The 21,367-nt window shown below is 37.8% G+C and overlaps 3 protein-coding genes across 3 annotated transcripts; all 3 read right to left on the bottom strand.

Moving 5' to 3' along the window:
- Positions 1–2,631: 2,631 nt before the first annotated feature.
- On the bottom strand, positions 2,632–5,164 carry LOC124646361 (procathepsin L-like). Its single transcript, XM_047186492.1, has 6 exons — positions 4,939–5,164; positions 4,444–4,665; positions 4,113–4,236; positions 3,696–3,877; positions 3,360–3,467; positions 2,632–3,057 (listed from the first exon to the last, which is right to left on the bottom strand). The coding sequence occupies exons 1-6, from the start codon at positions 5,162–5,164 to the stop codon at positions 2,915–2,917; spliced, it is 1,005 nt and encodes a 334-aa protein (XP_047042448.1). The 3' UTR covers positions 2,632–2,914.
- Positions 5,165–8,441: 3,277 nt separating this feature from the next.
- Positions 8,442–11,308, bottom strand: LOC124646363 (procathepsin L-like). Its single transcript, XM_047186493.1, has 6 exons — positions 11,069–11,308; positions 10,373–10,594; positions 10,071–10,194; positions 9,687–9,868; positions 9,163–9,270; positions 8,442–8,896 (listed from the first exon to the last, which is right to left on the bottom strand). The coding sequence occupies exons 1-6, from the start codon at positions 11,292–11,294 to the stop codon at positions 8,754–8,756; spliced, it is 1,005 nt and encodes a 334-aa protein (XP_047042449.1). The 5' UTR covers positions 11,295–11,308; the 3' UTR covers positions 8,442–8,753.
- Positions 11,309–14,637: 3,329 nt separating this feature from the next.
- On the bottom strand, positions 14,638–20,982 carry LOC124646063 (procathepsin L-like). Its single transcript, XM_047186094.1, has 6 exons — positions 20,741–20,982; positions 16,729–16,950; positions 16,428–16,551; positions 16,051–16,232; positions 15,351–15,458; positions 14,638–15,091 (listed from the first exon to the last, which is right to left on the bottom strand). Exons 1-6 carry the CDS (start codon positions 20,964–20,966, stop codon positions 14,949–14,951), a joined length of 1,005 nt encoding a protein of 334 aa, XP_047042050.1. The 5' UTR covers positions 20,967–20,982; the 3' UTR covers positions 14,638–14,948.
- Between the last annotated feature and the right edge of the window lie 385 nt (positions 20,983–21,367).

Here is a 21,367-nt window from a genome sequence, read left to right as displayed (position 1 = left end):
AGAGCTCAAGATTCGTGCCGATAACTATAAGACTGGTTATCAGACTTACTGGCTGACTACCCGTAACGAATGCAACAAATGTTCAATCACAGCTAAAAGAATTTTAATTATTGGTTTTAATAAGTATTCTCAAGGATACTGTGTTTTTAAGCTATTGCATACCTTCTATCGCAGGCCTTGAGAGCGGGGACCAAATCCAGAAATTCCGTAACGAAAAAACCTCACGCTCCCCACTCCGACGGGCACGGAGGTGTGGCTTGAAGGCCGTGCATCGTCTAACGTCGTGTCAGTTCGGCAGTCTTCGACACGGCGCTGTGTGTCGTGCGATTAGACGTATTGTACGACTTTACGGAACTCGCCCGAATCGAGACGAGCTGCTCCGAAATCGGACGAATACATAATCAGCTGTTTGTGAGAAAGTATATAGGTGTATAAGTATTTATCTACAACAGTGAACGGCTGTACTTGTAAAATTTGTGTATAAAGTGTTTTGAATATGAATGAACAAAGTGCATTTATTATTAATGAAGAAAGTCACGAAGTTGCATTGGCAAGTACCAATGCAACTTTTCTAAGTTTGTATGTACTTTCTAAGTATATCTTAGACACCAATGACTGTGTTTCGGATGGCACGTTAAACTGTAGGTCCCGGCTGTTATTGAACATCCTTGGCAGTCGTTACGGGTAGTCAGAAGCCAGTAAGTCTGACACCAGTCTAACCAAGGGGTATCGGGTTGCCCGGGTAACTGGGTTGAGGAGGTCAGATAGGCAGTCGCTTCTTGTAAAGCACTGGTACTCAGCTGAATCCGGTTAGACTGGAAGCCGACCCCAACATAGTGTGGGAAAAGGCTCGGAGGATGATGATGACAAAAAATTTAAATAAATAAAATAATATTTTTTTTGTTAAAATGTTGAATTCGGTGGTATGTGTAATTTGTGAATGTTTACAAGTGACTGTGAAAATATAAATTATTGAAGTTAAAATAAAAAGGAAGCGTAGAACGCTTATGTAATCTTTAATCATTTTGGACAAAACACATACGCTGTATTTCATCAAACTATATGTCAATTACATCAAAAAAATAAATGCGTGGTAAAAGTGTGTTTTTGTTAGTTTTTTAAACTATTATTTTTATTTTATATTTATTTCACCTAAATCATTTGGCTGCATTTCGAATAGCCAATCCACCACTTTGGTGCGGCCGCCATGTTGGATTTAGGTCACGTGATTATTTTTTCGCAACTCATTCAGCAAACCCTTTAATTTGATACCCCGGTTAGGAGGTGGATTTCAAACAGCCAGTCCACCATCTTGTGGAGGCCGCCACATTGGATTTGTAATGACTTTTCTTACCTAGTCATGTAATCAGAAATCAAAGCGTGAGCAAAATTTCATTAATATCGAAAACCGGGAAGTGGGTCAAATTAATTTTCGAACAAGTACAAAAACTTATAATCCCGAGTGACGGCTATGACGCGATGCACTGCGGGCCAATCACCGCTTTAGCCCGCCCCCGCGCCTCACTTCATACCACAAAAGGGACCCAATAAATTACTTACTAAGGTCAGAGCTCAAGATTCGTGCCGATAACTATAATAATATTAAATAATAACTCGTTTTCGAGCTTACTGCACTAACATGCACACTTTTCTTCGCGTGCAACCAGTGTGCCAGATATACGCAGAAATCTTATAATGCCCTCCGTGTTCCATACAACAACGTATCTCGGATGCTGGTGGGGTTGCCTCGTTTCTGTAGTGCATCCGGGATGTTAGCGGATGCACAAGTAAATTGTTTGTATACCATTACGCGGAGGAGATGTGATTCTCTGGTGTGCACTGGCAGCTCCAACAGCATTCTAAGAATTATTGCAAGTCGGCTGGACTGCTTTTACGTGAATCGTTGCGGTGCAATTACGAACAGAATGGTACAGCAGTGATTCACAGGTTGAGGTCTTTTTGTTTTTTCTTGTAAGCAATACCACAGATTACTAAATAGTTACTACGACAATAATAACATAGTTTGTAAGTCGTACTAACAAATATGCGTCTCTGTTATGTGAAAATAAATTATATTATATTTTTATTCGTTTTTTTCATTTTATACATTTAATTAAACTTTTTAAACATTAAATATGAAAATAATAAAAAATAGGTGACCACCGATTTTGGGCACAGGGTCCAAGGTACGGTGGTTAGGGTCCCAGAGACAGAGGTGTACCTCACAATACGCGCCGTATCAAGGAGTACTGCCTTCTGAATCAGTCCCTTGATCCAGCCGCCTAACGAGAGCCTCATGAGGTGTTGATCGAGGCTCTTGGTTATTAGACCATTGGCCGTAACGACAATTTATTGGCACAATAACAGCCGTGTCGACATCCCACATGGCGACAACCTCGTGCGCTAAGTCGAGATACGTTATTTGTTTCTCTTTCTCATCTTTCACGAGGTTATCGTGGCCAAGAAGAGCCCTGAAGAAGCATATTATTGTTATTGTTTAGCCAATTCGAAAGCACTTTTTTGGGTCATTATGTCAGTTATACTTTATTCGAAAATAGGTAGTTTCTCTCAGGAGAGGTCAGAAGAGACCAGACACAGCTAGTACGGTTATTAAAAAGAAAAAAAACTTTCTTCTATTGCTCAAATCAATTTTAATTTCAAATAAAATACAATATAATCAAGGTTTTTATTTCATATAGACCTATAGCTAGGTGTACGGTTCCAAGAAGAGGGTCTTATGGAGAAGAACCGGCAAGAAACTCCATAGACATTATTTTCAAAAAATTCTTTATAATATTTTTTCTGACGCTATGTTGAGTGACACTAGTTTGAGGTTGACTCGGAGAAAATTATACAATGCGAGTTGTGACACACAAACGATACGCAGTTTGAGCATAAATCATCACTTAGATATTTATTGGACTATGGCTGAAGCCATTAAGCCCCTCATAACTCCACAAGAGTCGTAGCTATCCCCACGCGGGAACTTGATGTAGCCTTTTTCACCAAATTTTTCACCCCATGAATTCTTGGCCAGCCAGTATGGCTTACCATTCTCTGAAATAGTATTTTTTTAGGTTGATGACATATCTTCTTTCTGGAGCTAACAGAAATACTAGCAAGGATTGTCTGCGTCAGTACAATCAAATTAATTACATTAAATAAAATACCAACTGTAATAAAAGTAACTATTGCTATTATTTATAATAAAATGTAAGCAAATGGAGACCTTTTCGATTTTCGTCCACGACATCCGACTAGCCTTTTCAGATGTTGGTTCGTTTGTTTGTTGGTTATGCAATCCGAATTCAAGCGGTGTGATATGTTACAAAGTTATCAAATAAAATGAGAAAACTCACCTACTCCGTACCCCACTAATAAGATAGCATGATTAACGTCTCCAGCATTGCACAAATCATCTCTCATCACACCGCGTGTATACAAATGGAAGTTGTTAGACTTGACACCTAAAATAAAAAAAAACTTGTATTTTAAAAAAGGAATACATATCTCATTTCATAAAAAGAATCTATTAACGGCTGTGATCGGTAGGAACTATGAAGAATCAAACCAAAGCAAGGAAATGACCAAGGTTCGTGCTTTCATAGTATGAAAGGAGCCCGTAGTCTAGCCGTGGTCCTCAAATCATAGCTCTTTCTTCAGACCAAAATAGAAACATAATCTGAAGAAGTTACCAATAGATATAGGCCCTTGCGAGTAGAGTATTTGCTTCAATTTCTCTTGTGATCTAAGGTTATAATGATAACAACCAGCTAGCTTAACTACAGCCCGTCGAGGATTGAAACGGCAGTATTGTTGCCGACCCACATATGGATAGCTGAATTCCGTTTCAATACCACCCATCTCGATAATAGAACTGGCAAAAAAAATAACATTATTAATGTCCGACATGCTTTGAAATTATTTTTTCACAAAGCTTTGTCTATCATGGCCTGAATTCGAAAAGTCTTTTGAGCTTTGATCTAAACCAAATCTTGCCAGCACTACGAAACGGCGCTGAAAGCAACAATCAAATAAATATCTTTGCAAGCATCTTATTTGGATTCAAATACTTAACAGATCAGGCACGTGTCTCCTGGTTAAATAATTACCTAAAAGCTGATGTCATAAATCCACCCTCACAACCATTGGACCCCCTATCACAGTCAAGAATTTGTTGTTCAGACAATTCTACCAATGACCCATACTTCTTTGCATATTGACTCTCGATATTTCCTGAACAAAGAAAACATTTTTTAAGGTTAGTAAACCTGGAGGAAGATTCGAATAAGAAGGGGGTAAATCTTTGTATAATGGCTGACGTAGCGTGATGGAATGGAAGCGTACAGCAAATTGCACTTAGACCAAATAACATTAAAAAAATAATAAGTGGGTTTAAAAAGCGTTAAGTGTAGGCTCTAAAGCAAATATGTCTTTCCTCACCAGTAGAACTAAAAGTAAAGCAAGATCCACATTCTCCCTGAAACTTAACCCGTGAGACGATGTTGTGCTCTCGCCAGTCATGAGATTCAGGAACTTGGGCGTTTGGCACTTGTGCATCGGTGATCATGCGGCATGAATTTGTCCTAAGTGTCATGTTTGAAGGCAAACCAGTTACGAAATCAATAAATTCTTCTTGAGTTAAATCCGAGAATTGTGTTATTCCTGTAAAAAAAATAAATATTTTTGGTTAGAATTTGAAAGGATCGCTTTCCTACATATAGCTTACAACGAGATGACTGACATAATCGTGACAAGGCCTGGACCATCGTGAGCACAGCATATATTTTCAGCTGTTAAAATGCAGTTACTACAGATTCGCGAAACTGAAGACCATATACCAAAGATCTGGGTGACAGAAATGGAAGAATTTGGATAGAGTACATATTTATCCAACCTCAAGAAACCGTAAATAAACAAAAAGGAAAAGAGTCTTACCGAATTCAGTGTGCTCACTCTGTTGATTGAGTTCGTTAGCTCTGTGCAAGTTTTCTACAAATATTTCGAATCTTTTTGCCTTCTCCTCTTCGCTAGAATATTCTTTGCCATGTTCTATTATGAAGTTCTCGAAATGTTCCATAGCATCTTCTATATCAAAGAAAATAGAAGACTTGGAAGCTGCCAGTGTCACTAAACACGCGAGTAGTAAAAGTAACTTCGACATGATTGTTTAGTAGAACCTACGATTCTGATTTCACGAGTGGACTTTACTCTTTTTATACTGATTAAAAGGTGGAATTTTGGTTGGTTATTTAAGCATGTTAAATGTTATCTGTTAAATATGCAAAGGATTCAAACGATTGCACGTGTCCCTTGTAAATGATCAATCTTTATCCATTGTGTATTTCTGTTCATTCGCATAACTTTATGGTCTTAATCTTAACAGCACGGTATACTTAGTAATAAATGTATCGAGAGTTTACTCTAAAGAAACTACCCTTCAGTTTGTTTCAGTGTTTCTTCTCACTTCATCTTGCTTTTAAAGAAAATTGACGTGTGCTTCTTTTTAATTAAAAATCAGTTAGGATTTAAGCTGCTGGACCGTAACCTGTTGTTACGTCGTCTAAATAGAGGATTGCATCTATGTCTGCGCAAACGCTTGTGCACTATAATATGTGCGCATGTAATGGATAATAATTAATCGGTCTGAACGCCACTAACATTGAGACGAACAGTAATAAACCTTTTATATCAAATTTTCATTCCATCTACATCTGCCTAGCCTTTTCCCAACCATGTTGGAGTCAGCTTCCAGTCTTACCGGATTCAGCTGAGTACCAGGGTTTTACAAGAATCGACTGCATATCTGACCTCTTCAACCCAGTTACCTGGGCAAGCCAATACCCCTAGGTAGGACTGGTTCTCTTACTGGCTTCTGACTACCCGTAACCCGTAACGACTGCCAAAAATGTTCAATCACAGCTAAAAGAATTTTAATTATTGGTTTTAATAAGGATTCTTTATACTGATTTTTTTATATACTTTTCAAACATTTTCAAGATATTTCTTACTAGATTCTTTGTAGATATATATTTTTTTATATTAAAATTATACTGTGTGTGTGAGCGGCACGTGGCGAGTTTGGCCTTGTTCTGACCACCGCGTGTAGCTTGCGGTGGAGGTTTGAAGCAAAGCAACCACCTAGTAACTGTTAAGTTTAATATTTGACATTTATTTTTAAACGTATAATTTAATTTAATCTAATTTAATATTAGAGATTACTTTAGAAATAAGCATTACTTTTGTAAATTCTTTCTTTCCTGTCTTCTTTCTTTATTATGTGTGTGTACAATTTTTTTTTTTAATAAATAAAATATTTTTTTTATTATAATGTTGAATTAGGCAGTATGTGTATAAGTCTATGTTAAATAAATTGAATTTAAAATAAAATGAATCATAAAATAGTAAAGCTAAAATAATAAGAAAACGTGGAACGTTTATGTAATCTTTAATCATTTGGGACAAAACGCACCACGCTGTATTTCATCAAACTAAATGTCCGAATTTGACAGCTTAAAAAAAATTAAAAGCGTTTTTTTTTAGTTTTTAAAACTATTAGGTATTTTTATTTTATATTTATTCACCTTCCAAATCATTGAGCTGCATTTCAAATGGCCAATCCGCCACATTGGGGCGGCGCCATGTTGTAGGTTAGTCAGTGTCCAGGTTGCGGGGCAGCTCCAACCGCATTCTAAGAATGATTGCATGTTGGCTGCACTGCTTATACGTGAATCAATGCGATGCCATTTCGCACAGTACAGCAGTCATTCTCAGTTTAAGGTCTATTTATTTGTTTTTTCTTTTAAGCAATACTTACATATTTGTTAGACCCATATTTGTTAGTAAGACTTACAAACTATTATGTAGTTACGTAAAAATAAATTATATTATGACTTTATTATCGAACATACGTTATATTAATAAAGGTTTTGTTTTGGTATTTTATTCCCTTTTTTATTTTTATTCTTGATTTTACGCAATAATCTAGTTTGTAAATATAGTGCTAGAAGTAGAATAGTAAGTTTGTATATAAATGTATTACAATAATATTATTAGGATAATAATAATGGTTCCGAATAACAAATTAATCTCCAGCGATCTGTGGCCGACTATTATTCTAAATAACCAGCGTTATAATGAATTACCGACAAAAAATCGAAAACATAAACGACAAAAAATATCAATTTTAACTACAAATATGAGCAGGTTCAAATAACTTTTTCTCCTAAAGAAAATTCGATCTTCGAGTAATAAAACTAAAGTTCCGACTAAAATACTGAACTTCCGACAAAATTACTAAGTTACCGACAACAGAGGTTTTGACAAAATAATCATATTTTTACAACTTGCATGAACTGTTATAATTTCTATTGTTGGTTATTAAATTTATTTTTTAACTCTCAATAATAATTAAAATACCTCAACAGTTTGGCACACGCGATCGGGTTCGGGTCGCGTTCAGCTGTTTTCGTGTGCAAGTTCGAAAGATCCGAGCGCAGTGCGTTTGCAACGACCGATGCTTGCATGTAACGTCTATTTATGTTAAGAAAATAAATAGTTTTTTGTTGCTTTTGCTTTCGTATTTTGACTAATATAACTATTAAATGTACTTATGAAACTACTAACTTACTATCTATTAAGGAGACTTAGTATTGTTACGAAATATGGATGAGGTACTGGTTCAAAAGTTGGGTGTTGATCAAATGCCTACAACTTTCGAAGGTTGCCCTTGATTTCTCAGGGTTTCCATCATCAGATCTTGACCTGATGACTATGGGACCAACTGGCAGCTATTCCGCGTCGAACAAAAAAAGAATCACGTAAATCGGTTTATAAACCTCGGCGTAATCGATGTACACACATAGAAAAAAAAACATACCGGCCGAATTGAGAACCTCCTCCTTTTTCAAGTAAAAGTTATTATTACAAGTACATTTTTATATTTTTTAAAAGTATTGTTTAACCATTGAGAATAATATTTTTAGTATAATGTTATAGTTAAAATGGCACCAAGTCTATGAAATATGAAAGGTAATTTATGAATTAATAGTAGGCAAGTGAAGATTAAAAAATACAAAGCATAGTTTTCAGTAGAACGTAATTTATACTGGTAGAAAAGTATTATAGCAACAAACAGTGATGTTTATTTTTCGAAGACTTTAGTATCTCATTCGGTCGTTTCGTAATTTTTATTCGGAGAAAAGTAGTCGGAAAGTCAGTATTTTAGTCAGTAGCTTTAGTATTTTGAGTATGGGCAATTCTTATTTTTTTGTCGGAGCTTTTATTACTAGCCATATTATTATATCCAATTGGAAAACACTTTTTAGTGTCATTATGTCAGTTATCTATATTTTATAAGGAAGTAGGTAGTTTCTTCCACATGCGGCCACAGGCACCAGAAACAGCTAGTATGATTATTAAAAACAAAAAAAAAGACATTCTTCTATTGCTCAAATCAATTTTTATTTCATATAAACTAACATATAATCAAGGTTTGTATTTTATAAAGATCTATAGCTAGGAGCACGATTCTAAGGAGTGGGTCCTATGGAGAAGAACTGGCAATACACTCAATAGACACTCTTTTCAAAAAGAAGTGAATACAATATTTGACTTCACTGTAGGTTGACTCCGAGAAAATTATACAATGCAAGTCGAACTAGGAAGTTACATGAGAAAATTATTATTATGTTATTCCATGGTGACGCAAGAAACGATATGCCGTTTGAGCATAAATCTTCACAGATAGATATTTATTGGACTATGGCTGAAGCCATTAAGTCATTCATAACTCCACAAGAGTCGCGGTCATCTCCACGCTCGAACTTGATGTAGCCTTGTTCACCAAAAGTTTCGCCCCATGAATTCTTGGCCAGCCAGTATGGCACACCATTTTCTGAAACAGAGTTTTTTTTTTATGTTGATGACATTGTTACCTTTTCTGAAGCTGATCGAAATTATAGCGAGAATTATCTGAAGCTAGAAGTCCAATGAAATTATATAATTACATGAAAAAATATAAGAGATTGGTTCTTCACCCACCAGGCCACCATGACAACAATTAAAAATCCTGTCAATACTAATAAAATTGAGCCTTAGGGGAAGTGAATCAAGTGAATCTGTTATGAAGATGTAAAAAATAAAATGAGAAAAACATCTTACCTACTCCGTATCCCACTAATAAGATACCATGATTAATTTGTCCAGCATCGCACAACTCATCTCTCATCACACCGCCTTTATACCAATGGAAGTTCTCAGACTTGACACCTAAAATAAAATAAAAAAATACTTAAAATAAAAAAAAGGAACACGTATCTGATGTCTTAAAGGGAAGTCCAATAACGGCTGACGAATGGGTGAAACTATGAAGAACCAAACCAAAGTAAGTATACCTGAAGGAATAATGATCTGGGTGCGTGCCTTTATCGCATGAAAGGAGCCGATAGTCCAGTAATTGGACCTCAAATCATAGTGTCAATGGCAGAGCATTATTAATTTAATAAAAGTCGCTAATAAGGCTTTGGTGATAATACGCCAAAATCGATAAGAAAGAACATATGTATTTTAGTATGAACATTATGTAGTTTGAAAACTGGTAAGTAGGTATCTTAGGATCGCTTCTGTTCCCGTCGGTGACAGACCTTCCCTCAGATCAAAATAAAAACATAATCTGAAGAAGTTACCAATAGATATAGGCCCAAATGTGTAGAGTGCTTGCTGCAATTTCTTTTGCGATCTAAGGCTATACTGATAGCAACCAGTAAGCTTAACTACAGCCCGTTGAGGATTGAATCGGCAGGATTGTTGCCGCGCCTCATACGGATAGTTGGAATCCATTTCAATACCACCCATCTGAATAATAGAACTGGCAACAAAGAAGAAGATTAACCTCCCACATAATATGCATTAAAATTAATACTAAGTCTTTGAGCTTTGATTGAAATCAAATCTGGACAGTACAACGAAACGGCGTTGTACGCAACATTCAAATAATCATCGTTGCAAGCATCTTATTTAGATTCATAGACTAAACAGATCAGGCACGTGACTCCTGGTTAAATAATTACCTAAAAGCTGATGTCACGATTCCACCCTCACAACCATAGGACCCTTTATCACAGTCAAGAATTTGTTGTTCAGACAATACCACCTTTGATCCATGCTTCTTTGCGTATTGACTCTCGATATTTCCTGAAAAAAAAAGCATTTTTAAGCTAAGAGGGAATTTAAGTATAATGGCTGATAGAGACGAATGGAAGCGTACAGAAAATTGCGCTTATACCAAATAAAATTGGAAACATTTTAAGAAGAATAAGTAGGATTGAGACGCTGTAAGACTAAATCTAAAGCAAGATTTTTCTTTCCTCACCAGTAGCACTAAAAGCAAAACAAGATCCACATTGTGCCTGATTCTTTACCCCTGTGACGATGTTATACAGTCGCCAGTCAAAAGGTTCAGGTATTAGGACGTTTGCCATGTCCTCATCGGTGATCTTCGTGCACAAGCTTGTCCCAACAGTCATGTTTGAAGGCAAACCAGTTAGGAAATCAATAAATTCATCATGAGTCAAATCCGAGAACTGTGTTATTCCTGTAACAAAATTTAATTCTTGGTTAGTATTTGCCATCTACAGGAGCATTTATTTTTTATTGAAAGCATATTTATTCATTCAGATTCAAAATAAATGGAACTACTAAAAAAATTTTGATGAAATTAGAGACGGGTGGATAGAGTATGAAAGGCTGGAAAGAATCGTGTTCTACATATAGCTTATAACGAGATGACTGTCAAAATTGTGACAAGGCCTGGACTATGGTGAGATTAAAAGTTTATGATTAGTCTGTAATACCAAAACTTACTAAATGGATTTTACCGGAATCGAGCACAGGATATTTTTTCAGCTTTTAAAATGCAGTTATTAGAGATTCATGACACTTATATACCAGAGAGAATATACCAAGGATCTAGGTAGCATGCGTGGTAGTATTTGAATACAGTATAAACATATAAGGGTTTGTCCAATCTCAAGAAACTGTAAATAACCAAAAAAGTAAATTGTCCTACCAAATTCAGTGTGCTCACTCTGTTGATTGAGTTCGTTAGCTCTGTGCAAGTTTTCTACAAATATTTCGAATCTTTTTGCCTTCTCCTTATCACTTGAATATTCTTTACCATGTTCTCTTATAAAGTTTTCGAAATGTTCCACAGCGTCTTCTATATCAAAGTAAATAGAAGACTTGGAAGCTGCCAGTGTCACTAAACACGCGAGTAGTAAAAGTAACTTCGACATGATTGTTTAGTAGAACCTACGATTCTGGTCTTAGGAACAGTCTGCGGGCTTTTTATATTAAGCAGAAAAATGCCCATGTGAAATGGTATAAATGCTGGGTATGTTGAGGATTTAAATAACTGTAAATAATGTTACTTGTGAATTATCGCAAATGTGAATGTGAAGGTGACTGTGTAGGTACATGTATCCATTTTATATGTCTGTTAGTTTGTCTTTAATTGATTACAGAGTCGTGGTGGCCTAGTGGGTAAAGAACCAACCTCTCCAGTATGGGGGCGTGAGTTCAATAGAACTTTTCCAAGTTTGTATGTACTTTCTAAGTATACCTTGGACACCAATGACTGTGTTTCGGATGGTTGTCGTTAAACTGTAAGTCTCGGCTGTCATTGAACATTCTTGGCAGTCATTACAGGTAGTCAAAAGCCAGTAAGTCTGACACCAGTCTAACCAAGGGGTATTGAGTTGCCCGGGTAACTGGGATGAGGAGGTTAGATGGGGTAGTCGCTCCTTCTAAAACACCGGTACACAGCTACATCCGGTTAGACTGGAAGCCGACCCCAACATAGTTGGGAAGAAGGCTCGGAGGATGATGACTTAAGAAATAAGTACTACCTTTGTAAATTCTTTCTTTCCTGTGTTCTTTATTATGCGTGTGTACAAAAAAAAATATTTTGTGTTATAATGTTGAATTATGTAGTATGTGTGTAGATATAGTTTGTGAATGTTGTAAATGTGATTGTGAAAATGGATTTTTGTGTATGAGTCTACGTTTCATTTCATTTATTCAGAACAACATTACATTGTGTAGAACATACAACTTACAACTAATAGTTAAAATGATGTTACAATTTAATTCCCTGACACAGTTATAATTGTAAGAAATCTGACACAGAGTACAAACATTTTTCTAACAAAAATGCCTTTAATTCCTTCTTAAATGAATTAGGGCTATAAATTAATAGTTTGAGATTAGTTGGTAGCCTATTAAACAATTCCACTGCTTGGTACCCGGAGCAATGCTTAGCTATATTAAAATTCGGAGCTATCTTGTGCTTGAAGGTTTTCCTTCTTGTACTTTCTCGTATCTTTCTTTCCTCTTGTGATTCAAACTGATGAATATACTTAGCAAAGTGACTTAAGGTAGTTAATATATATAAACTTGGAACTGTTAGTATTTTTAATACTTTAAAGTGTTCTTTGCATGACTCTGTCTGTGCGATCCTAACAATAGTCCTTATGGCACGTTTTTGCAAGACAAACGCTCTCTGGCTGTTATAATTGTAGCTGTTTCCCCAAAGCATGATGCTGTATCTCAAACGAGATTCTACTAGTGCATAGTAAATAGCCTTAAGCTGCTTAAGATCCAAAAAATCTCTAAGGCTCCTGAGTGCATAGCACGCTGATGAAACAGAAGAGTCAACAGCAGTGAGTTCATGTTTCCAATTAAATAAATTGAATTTGAAATAACATATCACTTTGGACAAAACGCACCATGTATGGTTGTAAAATTGTATTTCATCAAACTAAATGTCCGAATTATTTAATTTTTTTTAATTATTGCCTGCTAAAAGTGTTTTTTTTTTTTAGTTTTTAAAAGTATTATATATTTTTTTTACACCTATGTATATCATTAGGCTGCATTTCGAATAACCAATGCGCCACCTTGGTGCGGCCGCCATGTTGGATTTAGGTCACGTGATTACTTTTTTCGCAACTCATTCAACAAACCCTTTCATTTGATATCCATTGTAGGTGGTAAATTTCAAACAGCTCGTCCGCCATCTTGGGAAGCCCACCATATTGGATTTATAATGACGTTTCTTAAAACTTTTTACAAAAAAATAAAACCGACTCCCAAAAACAAAAAAAGCTATTCTTAGGTGCATCGGCCTAGAAGTCAGTGTCTAATGGATGTACCTGAGTTTATACGCCACCGACTTTCGACCTTCTCTGGTCTCCATCATCAGGTCAGCTCCAAACCTTCATCATGTCATAATGTTATCAGACATACGCCTTAGTGTCAAATTTTTACCCTACGGATGCCTACAAAGATCCCGTCGAATTGAGAACCTCCTCCTTTTTGGGAAGTCGGTTAAAAATGATTACAAGTCGGCTGGACTGCTGATACGTGAATCATTGCGTCGCCATCTCGCAGGGATTGGTACAGCAGTGATTCACAATTTAAGGTCTATTTGTTTTTTCTTGTAAGCAATACTAACATACATAGTTTGTAAGTCGTACTAAAAAATTATGCGTTGGTGGACTCATTGTTTTCCTATGGATTGGCATGCTATGGAAATACATTTAAAACATATTTAGATAAAATAAAGTTATTACAAATCAGGTTGTTCATGACATATAAAACCTCATTGGTACTCATTGGCAGGATGTATGATGTTTTATTTTTAATTTTTTCCAAATTGTCAAGAACAAACAAATGAATGTAATGGATACAATTTTTTCCCTGTGAGCACTGTTTATATATTCTTCTAAATTAATAAAAGTTATTTTTACATATTTACACCACTGGAAAGCCTTTTTCTTTTATGTTCCCAATGACCACACCAGCGTACTATCGAAGAATCTAATTATTTAATTTTGTGGGGAACATAGGTTCATGAAGCTATTAGTTGATAAACACACAAAAAAACGTTGTAAAAGCAGTGACTATGAGGAATTATTTTTAGAGCGTAAAATATTGCCAGTTCACAGGAGGGTAGTGTTGTTGTTGGCTGTAGAATAGTATAGTAGTGATCAATTTAAAATGAAGACGGTATGCAACAGACCCCAAAGAAATAAAACAGCTGCAAGATTTGTAGTACCTACCTGCAATAAGTATTATGGGCGAAGATGTAGAAAATTTCTGGTTCCAATGATTTTTAATAATATGCCATCCGATTTAGAAAGTAGCTGTACTTCAAAGATGTCTTTAAAAAATAAAATGACGAGGTTTCTTTTTAAATGTTATTGGCAAGAACTCATTGATGGCAATGCGTAGGTTAAACTAATTAGTGGTGTCGTTCTTGGTTATTGTTTATTTTAAGTTTTCGGATGAAAAAGTACTTTATATTTATAATTTGAATATTGTAAACAGGAGCTGCATCTGCCAACAAACTGCTGTGCAGTTTGGCAGAAGTATTATGTGCGTGTAATGATTTTCTTCTCGAATAAACACTTTTTCATTTTCATTCATTCATTATATTTTTATATCAAATTGGAAAACACTTTTGAGTGTCATTATGTCAGTTACCTATATTATATAAGGAAGTAGGTACTTTCTTCCACATGCGGCCACAGGCACCAGAAACAGCTAGTATGTTTATTAAAAAGAAAAAAGACTTTCTTCTATTGCTCAAATCAATTTTTATTTCATATAAAGTAACATATAATCAAGGTTTGTATTTCATAAAGACCTATAGCTAGGAGCACGATTCTAAGGAGTGGGTCTTAGGGAGAAGAACTGGCAATACACTCAATAGACACTCTTTTCAAAAAGAAGTGTAAACAATATTTGTCTTCACTGTAGGTTGACTCCGAGAAAATTATACAATGCAAGTCGAACTAGGAACTTACATGAGAAAATTATTATTATTTTATTCTATGGTGACGCAAGAAACGATATGCCGTCGTGCATAAATCTTCACAGATAGATATTTATTGGACTATGGCTGAAGCCATTAAGTCATTCATAACTCCACAAGAGTCGCGGTCATCTCCACGCTCGAACTTGATGTAGCCTTGTTCACCAAACGTTTCGCCCCATGAATTCTTGGCCAGCCAGTATGGCACACCATTTTCTGAAACAGAGTTTTTTTATGTTGATGACATTGTTACCTTTTCTGAAGCTGATCGAAATTATAGCTACAATTACCTGAAGCTAGAAGTCCAATGAAATTAATTACATGAAAAAATGTAAGAGGTTGGTTCTTTACCCACCAGGCCACCATGACAACAATTAAAAATCCTATCAATACTAATAAAATTGAGCCTTAGAGGAAGTGAATCAAGTGAATCTGTTATGAAGATGTAAAAAATAAAATGAGAAAAACATCTTACCTACTCCGTATCCCACTAATAAGATACCATGATTAATTTGTCCAGCATCGCACAACTCATCTCTCATCACACCGCCTTTATACCAATGGAAGTTCTCAGACTTAACACCTAAAATAAATAAAAAAATACTTAAAATAAAAAAAAGGAATACGTATCTGATGTCTTAAAGGGAAGTCCAATAACGGCTGACGAATGGGTGAAACTATGAAGAACCAAACCAAAGTAAGTACACCTGAAGGAATAATGATCTGGGTGCGTGCCTTTATCGTATGAAAGGAGCCGATAGTCCAGTAATTGAACCTCAAATCATAGTGTCAATGGCAGAGCATTATTAATTTAATAAAAGTCGCTAATGGCTTTGGTGATAGTATTATCAAAATCGATAAGAAAGAACATATGTATTTTAGTACTAGCTTTTGCCCGCGGCTTCACTCCCGTCAACTGACTTCTCTACTTTACTTATTTTTTTTCATAAGAACTTCTCCTGACAATAACAAACACAACAAAAAAAGAATTAGCAATTGGTCCAGGCGTTGTTGAGTTATGCGCTTACCAACACATTTTGCGATTCATTTTTATATTATAGATGAACATTATGTAGTTTGAAAACTAGTAAGTAGGTATCTTAGGATCGCTTCTGTTCCCGTCGGTGACAGACCTTCCCTCAGATCAAAATAAAAACATAATCTGAAGAAGTTACCAATAGATATAGGCCCAAATGTGTAGAGTGCTTGCTGCAATTTCTTTTGCGATCTAAGGCTATACTGATAGCAACCAGTAAGCTTAACTACAGGCCGTTGAGGATTGAAACGGCAGGATTGTTGCCGCGCCTCATACGGATAGCTGGAATCCATTTCAATACCACCCATCTGGATAATAGAACTGGCAACAAAGAAGAAGATTAACCTCCCACATAATATGCATTAAAATTAATACTAAGTCTTTGAGCTTTGATTGAAATCAAATCTGGACAGTACAACGAAACGGCGTTGTACGCAACATTCAAATAATCATCTGTAATTATTTAGATTCATAGACTAAACAGATCAGGCACGTGACTCCTGGTTAAATAATTACCTAAAAGCTGATGTCACGATTCCACCCTCACAACCATAGGACCCTTTATCACAGTCAAGAATTTGTTGTTCAGACAATGCCACCTTTGACCCATGCTTCTTTGCGTATTGACTCTCGATATTTCCTGAAAAAAAAGCATTTTCAAGCTAAGGGGGAATTTAAGTATAATGGCTGATAGAGACGAATGGAAGCGTACAGCAAATTGCGCTTAGACCAAATAAAATTGGAAACATTATAAGAAGAATAAGTAGGATTGAGACGCTGTAAGACTAAATCTAAAGCAAGATTTTTCTTTCCTCACCAGCAGCACTAAAAGCAAAACAAGATCCACATTGTGCCTGATTCTTTAACCCTGTGACGATGTTATACAGTCGCCAGTCAAAAGGTTCAGGAATTAAGACGTTTGGCACGTCCTCATCGGTGATCTTCGTGCACAAGCTTGTCCCAACAGTCATGTTTGAACGCAAACCAGTTAGCGAATCAATAAATTCATCATGAGTCAAATCCGAGAACTGTGTTATTCCTGTAACAAAATTCCTTTATTTTTTATTGAAATCATATTTATTTGTTTATTTATTCAGATAATAATAATCCTGGGGTGTCCACTGGGTGATAATAGTGACCCATCTTTCCGGATACGCCTTTCGGCCTACATCAGCAACTCCTGTTCTGGAACGTATTACGGTATTCCGGATGCGATCCGTCCATTTAATGCCTAAAAGGCACCCCAGGATGGACACCGCAGGCGGGGTACGCCCCGAAAGAGATGGCGTGACGAATTAGACGCCTACTGTCAAGACTGGTGGAAGTGTGGAAGCGAGATGGGGAGGCCTTTACCCAGCAGTGGGACATTATAGGCAATAATAATAAGCCCCGCAGGGCATCTGAGGCGGATGACGGGGAGTAGCGACCCCGCGGGGCTATATTTCCGAGTGCTCCAGGGAGAGCATACTGTCCCCCATCTTCGGCCTGCCGGAGTGAAGCATGACGGGGGATTGGGCTACCGCCTCCTGGCTTGCCTTTATTGGCCGACCAGAGTGGAGTCGCTAGAGCAGGGTTAGTAGCTCTGCTCGGAGGGTAGGTGCCTCGTGGTAAGTGGCAAGTGGACCGGTGATGCTGGACCCACAAGGAGCGCGTGATCTGCGTTTAAAGTCCGCCGAGGTATCCTCACCCTTCAGCCGCTCATGTACCTGTTGCCCTCTTGTTGCGATTTAGGGACTGATTCCCGAGGGCCCAGTAAGTGAGGTGGCGAGTCTCCACCTGCCATTTTTACATGTATTTAATACATTGTTATCGGCAGGTGCCATAGTTCCCGTAGTTTTCCCATACCTAGTTCATTAGCATCCCATCACAATAGTTTTCATCCATAGCAATAGTCTAGCACAGAACCGGGGATTGTCCTTGGGTACATTTCTGTAGTGTATACAGGGATAATCGTCAGTTTTGTGTCACCATTTCATTAAAGTTGTCTCAAAAAAGCTTCAGCGTGTTGGCTTCGGCCCCACGTTCGCCTCCCAAAAATCCGGGACTCTGTAGTCCCGAGGTCTAGTTCGGACAAATTCCAGCCCCTACAGTTGGGATACGGTTCCAAAGGGGGCTGCGAGGCTGCCGTACACGCTTTGTCGGCCTACCTAAATTGTGGCAAAGGAGAGGTCATCCTGAAGGTTGACATCAAAAATGCTTTTAATTCCGTAAACCGGGACACCCTGTTGGCTGAAGCACAAAAAGAAGTACCGAAAATTTATAGTTTTCTCTATCAGTGTTACAGGCACCCATCAAAATTACTGTTTAAGGACAACCTATTGGAATCTGCAGTCGGATGCCAACAAGGTGATCCCCTCGGGCCAGTAATTGAAAATTACTAGCCTAGCCATTCACCCGATCATTCGAGAGCTAAATTCCAAATTCAACGTTTGGTATCTAGATGATGGGACCCTGGGAGGCGATGTAGAGACCGTATTTCAGGATTTCATTCATTTAAAACATAAATTTCATTCCATTGGTTTAGAACTAAATTGTACAAAATGTGAATTATTTATTACTGACACGACTGACAGACAAATGACAATATCCAAATTTCAATCATTAGCACCACAGATTAAAATTATAGATAAACAGTCTCTCCGCCTCCTTGGGGCTCCCATCCTAGACCAATCTTTTTCTACATTTATTTCGGAAAAAATTGATAATTTCAACGATATTTCGGAACGCCTACAAAAAATTACAATGCATTCGGCCATCACAATTATTCGACACTGCTGTTTTGGTCCTAAATTTACATATTACCTCCGTTCTTCTCATCTCTTTAAACATAGCCACCTTTTAGACCCAATTGATAAAATTATCCGCCATACCCTCAGCTCCATTCTCAATGTGGCCCTGGACGACCGAGCCTGGCAACAAGCCACATTGCCCATCCGGATGGGAGGTCTCGGCGTCCGCAAAATTACCAGTATTAGTTTACCGGCATTCATATCCTCGGTTCACGGCACTGAGAAATTAACCAGGAATATTCTTACTCCAACACTGGCTGATTTCGAGGTGCCGTATTTAGCCGAGGCTATGGATGCATGGAAAATTACTTGCCCGAATGAAAATTTACCCAGCAACCCGTCTTCCCAAAGACAGTGGGATGAGCCGCTCTGCAGAGTAACCCGGAATAGTTTGATAGAAACGGCAATTACTCCTGCTGAGCGAGAGCGCCTACTGGCTGTGGGTAGATGGGAGTCGGGGCTTTGGCTTCAGGCACTACCGTCGTCAAATATTGGCACCATGTTTGACGATACAACTTTCCGCCTCGCTACTTGCTTACGTATAGGAGCACCGTGCTGCTCCCCTCATCGCTGCCACTGTGGTGAGGCTGTCACCAGCCTCGGACACCACGGCCTGTCGTGCAGCCGCAGTGCGGGCCGTATTGCCCGGCATGCAAACATCAATGACATTATACGTCGGGCTCTTGTTGCCGTCGGGGTACCAGCTGTATTAGAACCAAACGGTTTGGCACGCGACGACGGTAAGAGACCAGACGGCATGTCGTTATTCCCTTGGAAGATGGGTAGGCTTTTAGTATGGGACGCAACCTGTGTCGATACTCTTGCGCCATCACACCTTCCAAGTTCTGCGTGCTGTGCTGCTGCTGCCGCTGCGGCTGCGGAGAACCTCAAGCGGCGGAAATATAGTGGCCTTGTCGGAAACTATATTTTCGAACCGTTTGGGGTTGAAACCCTCGGGTCGTGGGGTCCGAATGCCCACATTCTATTTAAAGATCTCTCAAGGCGGCTGGTTGACGCTTCTCGTGACCAGAAGGCTGGCTATTACCTCGGACAAAGAATCAGCATGGCGATCCAACGAGGTAATGCTGCCAGCCTCTTGGGCACGCTCCCAGTTGACAGCGATGGGGACGAATTTTTTGACGCTTTTTAGTTGTTTGTTTTACTAGGATAGTTTTTGATTTTTATTGTAAATATGTATTGTAAATATCTGTGTAAATAAATATTAACCTCGATAACTCGAATGTAAAATAACAATTTATTCAGATTCAAGATAAATGGAACTACTAAAAAAATTTAGATGAAATTAGAGACGGGTGGATAGTGTATGAAGGCTGGAAAGAATCGTGTTCTACATATAGCTTATAACGAGATGCCTGTCAAAATTGTGACAAGGCCTGGACTATGGTGAGATTAAAAGTTTATGATTAGTCTGTAATACCAAACTTACAACATGAATTTTACCGGATTCGAGCACAGGATATTTTTTCAGCTTTTAAAATGCAGTTATTAGAGATTCATGACACTTAAGAGAATATGATGATGATGATGTCCTCCTAGCCGATTATCGGCTACGGCGGCTGCTCTCATGTAAGGAGATCAGCCAGCTGCGCAGGACATATTATAGTGCACGAGCATTTGCGCAGACACAGGTGCACTCCCTATTCCTTCACTCTCATAGCCCGATGGGACGGCAATCCGACACGACCGGAGAGAGATCAGGCGCAGGACCGACATTTACGTGCTCTCCGATGCACGGGTGTAACAATCACCAGCTTCCAGGCTCCGGGCTGCTTTGTGAAAGTCTTCTAAAACCCACAAAGCGATTTCGGCCCGACTCGGGAATCGAACCCGAGACCTCGTGCTCAGCGGCTGCTGACACTTGCGACAGCTAGACCAACGAGGCAGTTACGTTACGTTAGTTAAGAGAATATACCAAGGATCTAGGTAGCATGCGTGGTAGTATTTGAATACAGTATAAACATATAAAGGTTTGTCCAACCTCAAGAAACTGTAAATAACCAAAAAAGTTAATTGTCTTACCAAATTCAGTGTGCTCACTCTGTTGATTGAGTTCGTTAGCTCTGTGCAAGTTTTCTATAAATATTTCGAATCTTTTTGCCTTCTCCTTATCACTTGAATATTCTTTACCATGTTCTCTTATAAAGTTTTCGAAATGTTCCATAGCATCTTCTATATCAAAGAAAATAGAAGACTTGGAAGCTGCCAGTGTCACTAAACACGCGAGTATTAATAGTAACTTCGACATGATTGTTTAGTAGAACCTACTATTCTGGTCTTACGAACAGTCTGCGGGCTTTTTATACTAAGCAGAAAAATGCAGTGCCTATGTGAAATGGTATAAATGCTGGGTATGTTGAGGATTTAAATAATTATAAATAATGTTACTTGTGGATTATCGCAAATGGGAATGTGAAGGTGACTGTGTAGGTACATGTATCCATTTTATATGTCTGTTAGTTTGTCTTTAATTGATTAAAAAGTCGTTGTAGCCTAGTGGGTAAAGAACCAACCTCTCCAGTATGAGGGCGTGAGTTCAATAGAACTTTTCCAAGTTTGTATGTACTTTCTAAGTGTACCTTGGACACCAATGACTGTGTTTCGGATGGTTGTCGTTAAACTGTAAGTCCCGGCTGTCATTGAACATCC

Source organism: Helicoverpa zea, chromosome 3 (genome assembly GCF_022581195.2).
Source record: "Helicoverpa zea isolate HzStark_Cry1AcR chromosome 3, ilHelZeax1.1, whole genome shotgun sequence".
Taxonomy (NCBI): domain Eukaryota; kingdom Metazoa; phylum Arthropoda; class Insecta; order Lepidoptera; family Noctuidae; genus Helicoverpa; species Helicoverpa zea.
This window is presented reverse-complemented; position numbering and strand designations above follow the sequence as displayed.